We start from the raw sequence: 14890 nt of genomic DNA, 5'->3' as shown, positions 1-14890 counted from the left end.
GATTTAAAACGAATCTGGGTCAAAATTTGACAGTTTAACCACGGAGCTTCTATTTACAGGGAGAGGAAACTTCATCCCCCTCTAGTACTGTAAACGCTCTTAGGAAACGTAGACACTATTTGTCCATAAAAAGGGGCATATATTTTAACCCTCCTCGGTTTTCGCTGGCAAAAAAAGGGAGCCTATGTAAACAACAAAGATGGCCGCCTTCACTCGTTCGCTGAAAGGCATAAGCCTTGGTGTTTTAAAGGTATAATTTTTAAATTTTGAATGGACTGCGATTCCAGGCTAATAGTTTGCACAAGAGGGAATGAGGAGAAATGTGTATACCGCAGCTGCAGAAGCGATTCACGGTACAAATCATCATTTAATGGCAAGGAATTGAAGTTCCACCAAGAAAATGACGTCAGACTTTGTTTACATGGGCTCGGGGTGCGCGCGAGGAGCGAAAACGTTGCGCAGAACCGAGGTACGCTAAGGGCTAGGGGGAAAGTTCGAGTTTCCTCTCCCTGTAAATAGAAGCTCCGTGGTTTAACCTTACCGGTACGTCACTTCCCATATTCACACGTGCTACCGCTTATGGCTGCTTTAAATTTCATGTGAACATGTGCTTTTTGTTTGTGGTTTATCAGTAAAGGTTTTAGGACTAACTTATGAAGAATTTCATTAAATTTGTAAAAAGTAACAGAAAATTAATAACAAATAACGATTATTTTCGAGTTGAAAGTTTATTGATATGTAGTAAAAGGTATCGCGTACCTTTATTAGTTAGAACCATTCATATAAGCAAAGTAACTTGCGGAAAAATTTCATCATCAAATAAAATAATCAACATATTAGATAAAATGCCTAAAGAACCTAAAGCGGCGGCCGAATTAAGGCATATTCGAATTAAAACCAAAGCTGCAGCTTCTAACAAAATAAATCCGCCACCAAGTGTGGTTTACTTGAGTGTTTTGGGTAATGGAGCTGTTGGAAATCCACGATGCTTATACATGTTCACAGACCACACCAGGTAAATTAAACGAGGTTTTAATACACTGTTCAAAAGAGCTTAACACTAGTTCAATAGGTATATATTCAACTGTGGGGAGGGAACTCAACGTTTGGCTCATGAACATAAGTAAATAATGGCTTATTTTATTCAGTGTGGCCAAGAAGTGATATCTAGTTTATTAGGCAGAAGGTATAAGATGCCTAAGTATTCGCGCGCCGTAGTCCCAGTCCCCCTTTCAAAATACAAGGGGGGAAGTAAAAGGAGGCCGGGCTATTTCGCTATACTCTCCTCAGTCGGAAAATACGTATTTTCATCATTCGCGTCGCGCTGACGTGAATTTTCAAGAACCAATGAGATGCTGGTTGTAGTTTAGAGGCGGCGGGGATTAACTCCGGACCTATGGACTGGAGATAAAGCTGGAAATGTGGCGAATTTATACCTTCTAGATATAACTTCTTGGTGTGGCCTAGAAAATTATTCATAACGCACTGGGATAAATTTTAGAATGAAGCTGGCGAAGCTAGAGCATCTGTTTTTTACATCAAACTCTTGGAAGAATATGGGAGGTCTCCCTGGTTTATCTTTAACAATCCAGGATATTGGGGTCCCTGAAATAACATTGCACGGACCTCCTGGGCTACAAAATTTGTTCGAAATGACAAAAAATTATATGGTTACTAAAGATTTAAACATTGGTTTGTGCATCTATCGTATAAACTTTATGCAAAGAAAGCATCGGCGGGTGGGTTAAAATTGAAATACGTCACAAGCACCATGTGAAGCTTAGTTACAAAGACTTCAAATGGAGTAGAACTGGACACCTATAGTCATTGGTTTTCGCGAGATTGCAGCGCCAATTCCCTTAAGTGGTAGTTTTCGAAATAAAACCAACTAAGCTTCTTTTAACCACGCCTTTTCTCAGTCACTGCCTGTGACTGACGTATTTCAAATAATTTTTACTCACCCGCCGATGCCTTCTTTACATACCCTTTAACCAAAGCAAATTATCATATATATAGACCATTTCGGAAATTACAAACAGAGAAACCACAACGCAGGGGGCGAGGCCTCCATTGGCTTATTCTCCCTCTCGTCAAGAAACACCGCTAGAGGCAGCGCGAGTCGCTTAGCCTCCCGCGTGTAGTTAACTCGGGTGAACTCCATCTGGCGTTGCTTCTTGGCGGGAAGGGGAATACCCCAATGGCGACCTCGCCCCTGCGTGCTGGTTTCTCTGTATGTAATTTCTGAATTGGTCTATTATAGTTACGAGGCATCCTGAAGAAAAATATTTCAATGATAACACTATGAGAGTGGATTACGTTCCTTTATATTCCAATAAACCTGAAGACCAAACTGACTCCGAACAATTAACAATTTTAAATTCGATAAAAAGAGTAAATTACGAAGCCTCTAATGAACCTAGTAGGAAAAAACCTAAACTAAGTGAAGACATGACGCGAAACTGTGATACTTCAGTTGCCTACATTTGTAAAGTAATAAAAAATTATTATTAGCCGAGTGCGATCGAGGTTAAGAGTTTAGATTTAAAACAGTTTTGTATTTTTAGTTACACAGTAAGCCTGGTCAATTAATGCTAGAAAAATGTGTAGAGCAAGGAGTTCCTCCGTAGGTTATATTTAATACATGGTTCATACAAACCTGGGAAACAGGGAAAACCTGGAAAAATCAGGGAAATAAATAGTTGACAAAAACCTCAGGGAAAATTTAGGGATATTACGAATTTTTAATAAAATTCAGGGAAATCAGGGAAATTTGCGTCAAACAGGGGCCGAGTAATTAAGCAAAATGTTCACAAACATAGCCCCTCCATAGGATTAACATTACAACCAACTTTGGAGGCTCAAAACTCTGGTCCTACTAGAGATACGGGGATGTCCTTTGAGTATGTTATAGTCCAATTTGTCCCCCATCCAACCATACTAAAAACTTAGGGCTACGACAAATAGGGGCTGAGTAATTAAGCAAAATGTTCACAAACATAGGCCCCTCCATAGGATTAACATTACACTATACTTTGGAGGCTCAAAACTCGGGTTCTACTAGAGATACGGGGATGCCCTTTGAGTATGTTATAGTCCTAATTGCCCCCCCCCCCCTCCTTGGTTAACATTTTCTCCATGGGATACTCCATATACGGGAAAAACCTGGAAAATTCAGGGAAATTTGTTTTCCGAAAGTTGTATGAACCCTGTATTTTATCAACTATTGATTTCTTGTTAATTCTTATTAAAGTTTATTATTCCTTCAGAGGACCTTTGTTAGGAGTCTTAAAGAATGGAAAAGACGTGACTCTGCCTAATGGAAGAGTCGTGAAAGCCTTAGACGTCGTCTCTCCGGCAGACCCTGGCCCGGTCTTCATAGTATTGGAATGTCCTAATGAATCTTTTATTGATTCTCTCTTAAATGAAGAATCATTTAAACCTTATCAAGAGTTAAAAGACAATCCCGATAACATTGCCGCAGTTGTCGTTCACTTTTCACCTCCCGAAGTTATTAGAAATGAAAGATATTGCCAATGGATGAACAGATTTCCTTCTAGCACTTTTCATTTGTTTTTAAACTCCGAAAATCCAAGACTAAGTTCCACCGCTGTGCATAGAATTCAACTAGCCCTTAATCATTTGGATTCTAATATTTTCCCGCAGTTAACGGAATCAAACGTTAGTGACGTTTCACATACTGTTCAGTCCTCTAGAGTTCTTTTTTAAAACCAATTATGTTTTAGGAAACCGTTTCGCCATTTGATTTTGGAGATGTAGTCGGGTTGAAAGGTGAAAGCTTGCTGAGATTTTATTTGAGACCCAAGAAAGGAATTGAACCATCCTCGGCCATTAAACTAACGGAGGAAACTTTTAAAGAAGAAAATGAAAGATTAATTGAAATTCAGGAATCAATAACTGAACTTAAATCAAAATTAGATGAATTTAAAGTTAACGGTAATGGAAGTACTGATTCTTATCCCGAAGTTGTTTTTTTGGGAACTGGTTCTTCCGTGCCCAGTAAAGTTAGGAACGTCAGCTCCATTGTTGTAAAATTAAAGTAAGGAATTGAAATAGAAGCCTTAGTGTGACGTCACCAATGCTATTTGCCCATAGAACCAAAACGGTACCAAAGCTAAGCCCGTGACGTTTTACCTAGGCACTGACGTCACAACTGAGATAGCTCTATTGAATAATCTAATTTAGCTTTATTTGCGTTAAACGTTCATTTTACTCGTAGATCTGATATTACAATGCTTCTCGACTGCGGAGAGGGAACTCTTGGACAGCTAGTTAGATTTTATGGAAAAGAAAGATGCAAAGAATTATTGTTAAATTTGAAAGCCATTTTTATATCGCATCTCCACGCTGATCATCATTTGGGTCTCGTTAATTTGTTACAAAAGAGGGAAGAAGCTTACAAAGAAGAGAATCTATCGTGCCCTCAACTTGACGTTTTGGCCCCTTTACAAATTATGTGGTGGTTTATAAACTATCATAAATTATTTGAACCCTTATTTCATCACATGAGGTTGGCATTTTCTTATATTTCTTTATTATTATTTTTTAATTTATTATTTAAGTTATTAATGCTCAATTTTTCAGGTTAATTCCAAATTATATGCTATTACATAATAAAAATGAAGTTCCAACTTCTGATTATCAGGAATTAATTTCTAAACTTGATCTTAAAGACGTATGGATTAAATTAATTTAATTAATTAAGATTAAGACTTTCTTCCTTCTATATTTAAATAATTAATTTTTATGCCTTGAATTAAGATATGCACTGTTGAAGTTCGGCATTGTAAAAATGCCTATGGTATTGTTTTTACTACCAATTCTAATTTTAAGTTGGTATATTCTGGTGATACAATGCCTTCGGAAAATTTGATTAAAGCAGGTAGTATTTAATTTTTTTCTAAATGATTTAGTAATTATAGCGCTAATTATCATTAATAGGTCAAAACTGTTCCTTATTGATACACGAGGCTACGATGGAAGATGATTTGGAGTTTGAAGCTGTGATTAAAACTCATAGGTAAGCCTAATTTAATTTCTAGTTATTTAACTAATAACATTAGGCCTATATCTTTCAAGAGCGACCTTTTTCTAAATATGAAAGTAAAAATATTTAGAAAAAGATCAAGGACTAGTGTGCCGCCATTGGTTCAGTATTGTCTGCTAAATCATGTCATTAATAACTGTCTTTGTTTTAGTACTACATCTCAAGCCATTGAGGTTGGCCAAAAGATGAATGCAAAGTACACCTTGTTGACGCATTTTAGTCAAAGATACGCTAAAATTCCGATTTTCAATGAAAATTTTCATAGCAACGTGGGTTTTGCGTTTGACAACATGAAGGTTCAGCCTTCTGACCTGTCAAAGTTAACTCTATTAATTCAACCCCTGAAAGAGTTATTCAAAGATCATTATGAAGATATGCAAGAGAAAACAGCCAAAAAGAAGAGACAAAAAGAAATATTAGAATCTATTTCAACCAGCGAAATTAAATCGTGATTTATAAATAAATTAGTATAATGAATCATTGGCCTCGCTTTCTTTTGTGTATTGAATTTGGCGCCTTTTGAGGTTAAGTATAGGTGGCGATACTGTCAGATGAATTCTGATATTTCATTGGCTATTCCACTTTCCATTGTGAATTTCCTGGCTTCTGATTGGTATGATAGTAGACTAGTTACCCCTTTCAGTCGTCCAGGGTTGCCATATTGGGCTGGAAAGCCGCCAATTGGGCTTCTTCTCTAAAATAATGGCTGGAAATTTGGCTTGTCGTACTTAAAATACCGCCAATAGGCGAAGATCGTAAAAATTCCAAAAAAACTGACAAAAGACTAATGGCACCCCATGTTATTTCAACATAGAGCTTAATACAGTCGAAGGCAGAGGGCTACCATTACTCTAATGGTACTGTCAAACCATTTGACCTTTTGTGTAGCCTATAATTCGTCAATTTATGGTTAAATAAAGTGGTTTCATTTTGTTTTGGGTTTTAAAAACTGTGTTAGTATGCAATATGCATTGATATATCTATAAGAAAAACTAATTCCAAATTTTCACGATAAATTATTGGCTTGTTTTTGGGCTTCTTTGCGAAATAACGATTGGCGGTTTTTTGGGCTTGTTTCCAATTTGATTTTGGCGGGTTGAAGGTTTTAAATCTGGCATCCCTAATCCCTAAAAGTGGCCGGTAAATTCTTCGCTTTGGTCTTACCTTTAATTAATTATAATTAAGTTCATAACGAAGAAGCTTTTTTACAAAAGAATATAAGGTAGGCGTTTAGTTATGTAATTATTCAATTAAGTTTCGCGAAATAATTGAGATCATTAGACTAAAGAAAACGCGGTTTTAGTTAAGCCTTGGTCGGTATGCAATTACAAAATTTGAAGTTTTCAGATTTTGAAACCATGAGTGCTGTTGGAGGTGGAAATGATAAAGGCGGTGGTGGTGGTGGTGGTGGTGGAGACAAGGAAAAGAAACGAAAGGAATCTATCGTTGACTTATCCAAGTACTTGGACCGTGCTATTAGAGTCAAGTTTCAAGGAGGACGGGAAGCCACAGGTATATTGAAGGGATACGATCCCTTATTGAACTTGGTATTGGACAATACAACAGAGTTTTTGCGTGATCCTGATGACCCCTTTAAGTTAACTGATGATACTAGACACTTAGGACTCGTAGTCTGTCGGGGAACAGCTGTGGTAGTTATATCGCCCATTGAAGGAATGGAATCTATAGCCAATCCTTTCGTCCAACATGATTCTTAAAACTCAACTTCATAAGTTGGTTTAAGTTTTGACAAATCAGATGTATATAATTAATTATCATTTATAAAGCTTCAAATCGAAGCTGACATCTTTATTTTTTTTTTCTTAACATACAAAATACAAAAATAAATACATTTCTAGTAACTTTGACCCTTGAACCCTGTTTAATTCCACCATGAAAGTAGACCTAAACCACTTTCAGCAACAGAACCCTAAAAAAATTGGGAGTTTATCTTAAAACCGAGTATGTTTTAGTATAAAAGGGCCAAATTAGACCTACAATAAGGGAATAAGGGGCTTTTTTCTCAGATTCTTTGGGTTCAACTGATTCCGTCGTGCTAGGACCAGTGGGTGATGTGTCGCAAAAGTTTTCAGCAATGACTCTAAACCGAATTTGTTCTCCAGGCTCCATTACTAGATCGTGTTTGCCATCTTCACTTTCATACTCCCAAACCCAAACTTGATCAGATTCGTCACTACGTGTATTAAAGAATCCATTAAAGGCCAACTTCCATTGAAAAGGGTTCTAACGAACTGAAAACCGAGCATCGATACTAACAATGAAGCGACCGTGCCAATTTTTGAATCCCCGCTGGGTCAAAAGTTGGAAGGGTTCTAGCTAACTGAAAACCGTGCAATGTGGTTCTAGCGAACTGAGGATACGCAATAGTGAATATCCTTCAGGAGAAAGCAAAAATTCGAGAGGAAATAAATTTAAAAGGATTTCTATTGTTCATCTTCAGTTCGCTAGAACCACATTGCACGGGCTTTCAGTTAGCGAGAACCCTTCCAACTTTTGACCCAGCGGGGCTTCGAAAATCGGCATGGTCGCTCCATTGTTAGTCTCGATGCTCGGTTTTCAGTTCGCTAGAACCCTTTTCGCTGGAAGTCGGCCTTTAAGTGTTAGTTCCAAGAAGCCCTTGTCTAAGTATACATACAATCTAGAAGGGTATTGCAAATAAATTGGCTGGATGAGAATATCATCAAAAAATTCTAGCGACACTGTAACGTGTAATAAATTTAGGTATGAAGCCAATGAAGATTTTTAAGGACATTAAACAGCTACCAATAACTCCTTCTTGACTGCAACTTTTAATCTTCCCAACCAAAATTTCTTCAATGAATGGTCGGAAAACAATGTAATTGAATCGTACTTAAGTGTAAAATTAATAGATTAAAAAGTGGCGATTAGGATTGATTTGGGAATCAATACCTTTGGTAACAGAGGCACCATCCCCTGGCAAAATAAATGAATCCCCCATTTCAATTATATCAAAAAGCGTGATACATAATCCAACATTAAATACCACCTGAAAATAGTTTTATTTATATTGTTAGAATACAGTAAGAATTGTAGAAAATCATGCGGCGGCAGTTTGCATTTTGCAATATATGAGACCAAGGCTTAAGTGAAAGTATACCTTATTAGCTAGTTTCTTACTAATTTCCTCCTTAATCGCCTCTATGAGATTAACATCGAATTTCCACGGGGGAATTCTAATATTATCCGTTATTTCTACTAGCACAAACATGATTATGTTTTATAATGAACGCCTCAAATATTTGATTTTGAGTGAAGCACATGCTGAGACCGCCATTTTGAATTTTTGCTTTGGCCGCGCCCGGTCTTATAAAACGTTACATCAATGTCTGTCTGTCTCTCGATCACAAAAACACCAAATTTAAGAATAATTTATAATTTATTGTTCGTATAAATTTTCACACTGTTTAATTAGTTTACACAAAGGTTTAATTTTATAAGGAAACAGGTTTTTACTTTCCAGTCGTTCTAATTTTAATCTTAATCTAATTAGAGTAGTCATTGTTGCGTCTAAATAGCACTCTTCATCACTGGAATCATCATCATGTTTTAGATTTATGTCTTCGTGAGCTTTTTTAAACTTATCCCACTCGGATATGACTAGCTTCAAATATTTAACGAAAAATATTATAATATTGTTCGTTTCTATCGAGGATAAAAAGTCCACCAAAGTTTCGGGGTCCATTTCTATGGCTTCCAAAAATTTAATAAAGACAAAATGTGGGTTTAAAGTTTCGCAGGGGTGTTGCTTTAGGTTGATGTAAATTTGAGTGCAGTATAACATCGCTGTAATTAGTTTGTCATCTTGCTCAATGAAAAGTTGCACGAGCCAACAGTCACTTTCCTGGAATTTGGCATATGTTTTGAGCCATTTAGACAAAATTTCTACTACATTTGAAATCAAGTCGTTTGAATTATAGCTGTAGGTGTTTAACGATGAAAGAACTAAAAATGCTACTTCGCTAACATCAACAGAATTGACAAATTCATCTATTTTTGGTGCAGATTCGGATTTGTAAGTACCAATGAAATAATTATCATAGTTTTCAATTTTAATTGTAGTTAGCCATCCTTTTTCTATTTGTTCTAACAATATTTCAGTTGTTTTTTGTTGAATACTGTTTGGAGTATCTTTAGTTGATATTATTTCTTCTAATAGTTTAACTGTCTCAATGCAATTTGAAACTGAAATTAGTAACTCTAAGTGGGTAATTTTGGGTAGTTTTTCCGCATCAATCTCCAAGTTATTTCGTCTAATAGTTTGAATTGTATCTAACCAAAATTTTATAAAAGAATCATTTGTCATTAGAGACATTATTCTTGATGAATTTAGCCATTCATTTAGTTTATTCATCTTTAAATCTATAATATTTTTAAGGTTAATCGCGTCTTTTCGTTTAGATACTACGTTTTGACATCCATCGATAATTGCCTCATCATTTGATTTAGTGTTTAAACTTAATCGGCATTTAATTAAAAAGTCAAATTTATCATTTTCCTCAATTAAACTATCGCAAAATGTTTGAATTATGGCAAAATCATTCGTAATTCTAAAAATGGATAGTAATCCAATTATGGCACCGTATTTTAAATGCCTATCTTTAATAGTAACTACTAAGGAAATTAAGAAATTCGTAATTTTAGTTCGAAATTTCCATACAGCGTCAATTATTTTGAAACAACTTGTTTTCCCGCCATTTATCAGTTCATCTAGTACTCTTATAACGCTGGTTTTAACCAATAAGGAGTCTCTAAATTCAGTTTTGGGTGCCAAAGATGTACTTTCGATTTCTTGCAGCGATGAAAGGTAATTAATAAATATATTTTCGTTAGATATGTCGCAGATACACCTATTATTCACCAAAACATCGTAAACATCACGCTCCACGTCAAGGTCTGTATACCGCTCCACGTAACACGCCATTTTTGTTGTAAATTCTAGTAAAAAATAGGCCTGATAGATGGCGACACTGCTGCATCAAAACAAATTTAGCGCTAATGGAGTTGATAAAGACCCAATGGTATACTACAATTTTATATCCAAAATTAGTCCCTGTCTCTATAGGTATGAACATAGACATTAATCTTCGATAGAGAAAATGTCAAATTTGCCAATGTGGTGAAAGTTAAGATAAATGAGTTTTACTTATATCTTCCCGAAACTGTTAGCTATGTTCAATGTAACGCGGTCTTTGAAAGCCTATTATAATTATTAATCGAAGGTTGTATTAATTATGATAAATTGGTTGGATTCTCAATTGAGAGAGATAATTATCGAAATATATAGATCGGCTTCAGTTACATTAACCTTGACCCCAGAATTTGTCGGTGTGGTGTTAATGTTAGATAATAGATAACGACTAATATTATATCGAACTCTCGAAAGAGGAAGAAAAAGGTTCGGGTGAAAAAAAAAACCCTACATGGAGAGATAAAATCTCTTAAACCTTTTTCAAGCCTTAAGTCTCCATAAATAATTATATTCAATGGTGCATCTGTCGCTAAACGGGCTTGCGTGATTAAAGTTCAAAGTACGAAAAGATTAGCGTCAAGTTTCCGCGCGTGTTTTTGTTTTTAGTTCACGGTTTTATCTGAATAACCTTTCTAGTAGTACTCGAAATACTATTTTAACGAAATCCCAAGTTTTATATCCTTTAAACTTTATTTTAATGATCATTAACCACCCCTTTCCTCTTCCCGTTTGACAAGAATAATGTATCTCGTAATTAATCGAGAACACGCTCACACATATAGAAAATAAAAACAGGAAAAAATAAAACCACACCCGAAAAATAACCCCAAAATTATTGTTTAGGGCGCCCGTTACACAAAGTAATCGAAAAGAAAAATTACCATGTTTTGTTTACATTTTGCACGTCGCGGGATTAAAATAGGCCTATTTTGTTGTGTGTGTGAAAAAAATTTAGGGGCTGCGAGGGAAATAATTCTTAAAAGTCTGAACTCTCGTTTCTGATTGGATGTTCTCTTTTAGGCGCAGACGCAGACTGGCAAAATTTTTCCCACCACCAAAGACGCGCTCTCACGGCAGCGAAGATGTGTCTAGTACTACTAGGAAGGGTCGAAGCCGTGCATGGTTGAGTTTGTCACTTCGGAAGCCAAAATTTGCGGGAATTTACGCGGTATCGACGATTTTTTAATCGAAGTTAGTTTATTTCCGGTGCTCTTAAGACGGAAGTATCGTCAAAATGGCGTAACAACTGGGATTCCCTCGTGTACACGTTGAAAATAGAAACATAAGTTTCGGATTTTTGAATCGAGTTGCCGCGAGCATGCGTCGTCGTTCTCCCGAAGAATTGTTGAAAAAATAACAAAATTTCGGGCCGTCGTGGTCGTCTCGCGCGTACGTAGCGTAAGCCAGTGTAGATCAACAACCTGAAGGGAAACAGTGTGGTGGTGCTTTTGCCCGTATACGGAGTTTTAGTTTTCGCCAGACGGGAGACCCCAATTTCAGACGGGGTGCAATGTTGGCCTCGACTATCAACTCGTCCACGTCTAAAGACCACGAATTATTTCAAGCCATCAAAGCGCAAGATTTACAGTGGTTAGGACGTCTGCTAAACAAGACCAAAGCCGCCAAAACCAGTAAGGATAAATTTAATATTTAATCTCGCAATTTGCGTATGTATGCAAACACCAAAAACCGTGGTGAAGGTTGCCCTAAAATGGTTAGGCTTATATAGTATAACGCCAAGTCGCCAACAGCGAATGTAAGGATGACAATGAGAATTCTTCAAACTGGGGATACCAGAACAGTGGGGGGCGAGGGTCGTAGCCCTACTTTTCTTCTATTTTCGGACTGGACGCGGACGCGTGAACCTTTTAAAAGTGCTAAAGTTGGGCATAAACAGCGGGGGTTACTTTGCAGCCGTCTATTTCGACGTAAAAATGTTAGAAACGCTGCAAAACCCAGAAAAAGAATATGGAACCCCTTGGAAAATAGGCGGAGATTTTCTTTTACTATCTGTGGTCTATTTTACTTCTCATCTTATCCATCTCCTCCCCGTTTTTAGACCCAAGTAACTCTGATAGTAAAGACAGATGCTACTTGAAGGTCACCAATACATCTTTTCTCGTTCAGTTAAATATTGTACCGTAGAACAGATATTTAAATATCTACAACAATTTTTCTTTCTGATTGATAGTCATACGTTAACCTTGGAATCGACACCTTTTCCCAAAGTTCTTTTTTAAATATCAAAACTTGTCATAAAATTAAACGACAATTTTTTTTGGTTGCCCTTGAAGTGGGTGTACCCCTTTTTAGTGGTTCTTCCTACAACCCCCCCCCCCCATTATCTCCTTTTTCGTTTACTCTTAATTGCCCAGCCAAAAAAAAAAGAATTGTGGGTGGGGAAGGTATTGCGTCATAAAAGGGACCAGGAATTATAATTCATTAAAACTAATTGATTGTGAAAAATGCCTTTACCGTTTTAAAGTGTTATTGGCACTAAATTTTGACTAGACCACTATGTTTTGTGCCTAGAGATGTGAGTCGGTAATTTACCAAATACAGCGTAAATTACCGATTTATATCTTACCGTAATTTTAAAACGGTAATTTACGGGTAAATTACGTAAATTACCGCGGTAATAAGCCGGTGAAAGTATAAAATACCATAAATTACGGTTATTTTTGTTATTCCAAAATTTTAATCGGTAATTTACGGGTAAATTACGTAAATTACCGCGGTAATAAGCCTGTGAAAGTATAAATAACCATAAATTACGGTAATTTTTGTTATTCCAAAATTTTAATCGGTAAATTACCGCGGTAATAAGCCTGTGAAAATACCATAAATTACGGTAATTTTTGTTATTTCAAAGTTTTAATCGGTAATTTACCAGGTAAATTACGGTAATTTCACATCTCTAGTTTTGGCATTGGAACCTTAATGAAAGGTGCGACTCGTTTATAGTATACCCGTGATACTAAAAAAACGCGATTTTACTTTGCAAATATAACGTGAAAAATATGAGGCCTATTTTATATAAATATCGTTTCACTCGCACTTTAATTATCAATTAAAAATATGGCCTCATCATCAAACCCTCATTGTTTTCCGTGTGGAATTCCCAAACCTTCCCACCCCCTTCCCTTCTCTTTGAAAATGTAGCTGTAAAAAATACAGTTGAAACTTTGTGTTTTTGTAAACTAGTGTAGGCTTAAAAACTAGGCTTAACCCTGTATTGTTTTTCGATCAGTTTACGTAAGATTTAGGTCTACAGTTTATAAAGACCACCGCTATAAAAATTATAAAAGAAACCCTACGCTTTTTTTTTGAAAGCGAGGTGACGCGTGCAAACTTGGTTGGTGGTGACTCCACCCATACCATGCAGCGTATGAACATTCTTTCAGTTCAGTTTTATTGCTCGATTGATAAGCAGTCCGTAACTAAAATATACACCGGTACTTTACTAGGCCTATACGAATCAACTAGCGTAACAGTTGATTCGTAGTTTTAGGGTATTTGATCTATTGATTAATGGCAGATTCTACCTTTAATAATTTGACGAAAAGTTTGAAAAAAGCAGTAGCTGCCACTACGACTAAGTTTTGCCGAGTTCATGTTATTTTCTCACGACATTTCGAGTTTACTGATGAGGGACGTTTGAGAAGTTAATGAAGTTATTGGGAAGATAATTGATAGGGCAACGGTAATCTTCGTATATGTATGAAAGAAAATCGGTTTTATTTTATTTGCTTTTGATTTTAAAACATCTTTATTTATTTGAATTACATACACGTTATCTCTCAAAAGTAATTAATGTAATAACAAAATGTTTTTGGGGAATGGAATTGTGGTCCAAGAGCCGAGATATGTAAATGTTTCAAATAGAGGGAATCTTACACTAAGGGGGCGTGTATTGTTTACCTTTCTATAAAGACCAATAATACAGGAATTGCGCCATCACGTGACCGCGAAACCACGTTGACGAATGAAACGATGAATCACGTAGAACGTAACAGTGTTTAATAAACCGCAATGGCGCCTCTTATCTTTCCATTTCTAATTTGGTTTTAAATTTATAATAAACTAAATTAATTCAAAAAATATAAACTACTAGCAAATTTTAGACCCCAATATCATGACCTTTGATTTAAAATTAACATGCAAATTTGATGGTCATTTCTTCTAAGTTTAATTTTAAACAATTTCAATATCTGGTCCTTCAGTCTTATCTTATTCTTTCGATACTTTTTAAGTCCTGGTTTTATATGTTTAGGAAGGTTTAGTTAGTTGCTTCTCTAGCAGCCATTTTACAAGATGGTAGTCTTAAACAGAGTTCATACACACCTGGAAAACCGGGAAAACCTGGAAAAATCAGGGAAATAAATAGTTGACAAAAACCTCAGGGAAATTTCGATTTTTTGGTAAAATTCAGGGAAATCAGGGAAATTTGCGTCAAAAAGGGGCCGTGTAATTAAGCAAAATGTTCGTGAACATACCCTCCATAGGATTAACATTACTCTATACTTAGGAGGCTCGTAACTCTGGTTATATTAGAGATACGGGGATGTCCTTTGATTATGTAATAGTCCTATTACCCCCCCCCCCTCCTTCGTTAACATGTGCTCCAAAGGATACTCCATATACGGGAAAAACCTGGAAAATTCAGGGAAGTATATGGGGAAAAACCTGGAAAATTCAGGGAAGTATATGGGGAAAAACCTGGAAATCTCAGGGAAATTTGTTTTCCAAAAGTTCTATGTACCCTGTTAAAAAATGTTTTGTTTTTGAAAATTTAGAACTGGTACAAAACTAGT

General features: G+C 36.2%; 5 protein-coding genes across 6 annotated transcripts in view; 3 read left to right on the top strand and 2 right to left on the bottom strand.

Annotated features, from left to right (window-relative positions):
• The first annotated feature begins 652 nt into the window (after window positions 1-652).
• Window positions 653-5545, top strand: RNaseZ (ribonuclease Z). Its single transcript, XM_089842563.1, has 12 exons — window positions 653-1015; window positions 1073-1123; window positions 1502-1692; window positions 2261-2490; window positions 2565-2623; window positions 3267-3678; window positions 3744-4057; window positions 4238-4528; window positions 4603-4693; window positions 4780-4900; window positions 4960-5038; window positions 5217-5545. Exons 1-12 carry the CDS (start codon window positions 654-656, stop codon window positions 5515-5517), a joined length of 2502 nt encoding a protein of 833 aa, XP_089698689.1. The 5' UTR covers window position 653; the 3' UTR covers window positions 5518-5545.
• Window positions 5546-6145: 600 nt separating this feature from the next.
• On the top strand, window positions 6146-6933 carry LSm7 (U6 snRNA-associated Sm-like protein LSm7). Of its 2 annotated transcripts, none has more exons than XM_089842545.1 (2): window positions 6146-6287; window positions 6413-6933. In XM_089842545.1, the coding sequence occupies exon 2, from the start codon at window positions 6424-6426 to the stop codon at window positions 6781-6783; it is 360 nt and encodes a 119-aa protein (XP_089698671.1). In that variant the 5' UTR covers window positions 6146-6287; window positions 6413-6423; the 3' UTR covers window positions 6784-6933. The 2 variants fall into 2 exon arrangements, with proteins under 2 accessions (XP_089698671.1, XP_089698672.1); XM_089842546.1 differs by having other exon boundaries at window positions 6166-6287; window positions 6406-6933.
• Polr3H (RNA polymerase III subunit H) lies at window positions 6838-8419 on the bottom strand. The gene is made up of 6 exons (XM_089842544.1): window positions 8205-8419; window positions 7997-8093; window positions 7850-7936; window positions 7722-7785; window positions 7064-7259; window positions 6838-6995 (listed from the first exon to the last, which is right to left on the bottom strand). The coding sequence occupies exons 1-6, from the start codon at window positions 8313-8315 to the stop codon at window positions 6948-6950; spliced, it is 603 nt and encodes a 200-aa protein (XP_089698670.1). The 5' UTR covers window positions 8316-8419; the 3' UTR covers window positions 6838-6947.
• A 45-nt stretch (window positions 8420-8464) lies between these two features.
• On the bottom strand, window positions 8465-10054 carry lin (protein lines homolog). The gene has a single exon (XM_089842531.1). The coding sequence runs from the start codon at window positions 10026-10028 to the stop codon at window positions 8484-8486; it is 1545 nt and encodes a 514-aa protein (XP_089698657.1). The 5' UTR covers window positions 10029-10054; the 3' UTR covers window positions 8465-8483.
• A 1084-nt stretch (window positions 10055-11138) lies between these two features.
• The window catches only part of LOC149661132 (uncharacterized), a 174968-nt gene continuing 171216 nt past the window's right edge, over window positions 11139-14890 (top strand). Inside the window, exon 1 of the mRNA XM_089842513.1 lies at window positions 11139-11707. Coding sequence (XP_089698639.1) covers window positions 11587-11707 — 121 coding nt within the window. The 5' untranslated portion in view covers window positions 11139-11586. The remainder of the gene's footprint in view (window positions 11708-14890) is intronic.

The sequence above is a fragment of the Phalangium opilio genome, unplaced genomic scaffold (genome assembly GCF_054372755.1).
Source record: "Phalangium opilio isolate 3A_F unplaced genomic scaffold, DU_Popi_V2 ptg000070l_1, whole genome shotgun sequence".
Classification (NCBI taxonomy): Eukaryota; Metazoa; Arthropoda; class Arachnida; order Opiliones; family Phalangiidae; genus Phalangium; species Phalangium opilio.
The sequence above is the reverse complement of the archived record's forward strand: the minus strand, read 5'-3'. Positions and strand labels throughout refer to the sequence as shown.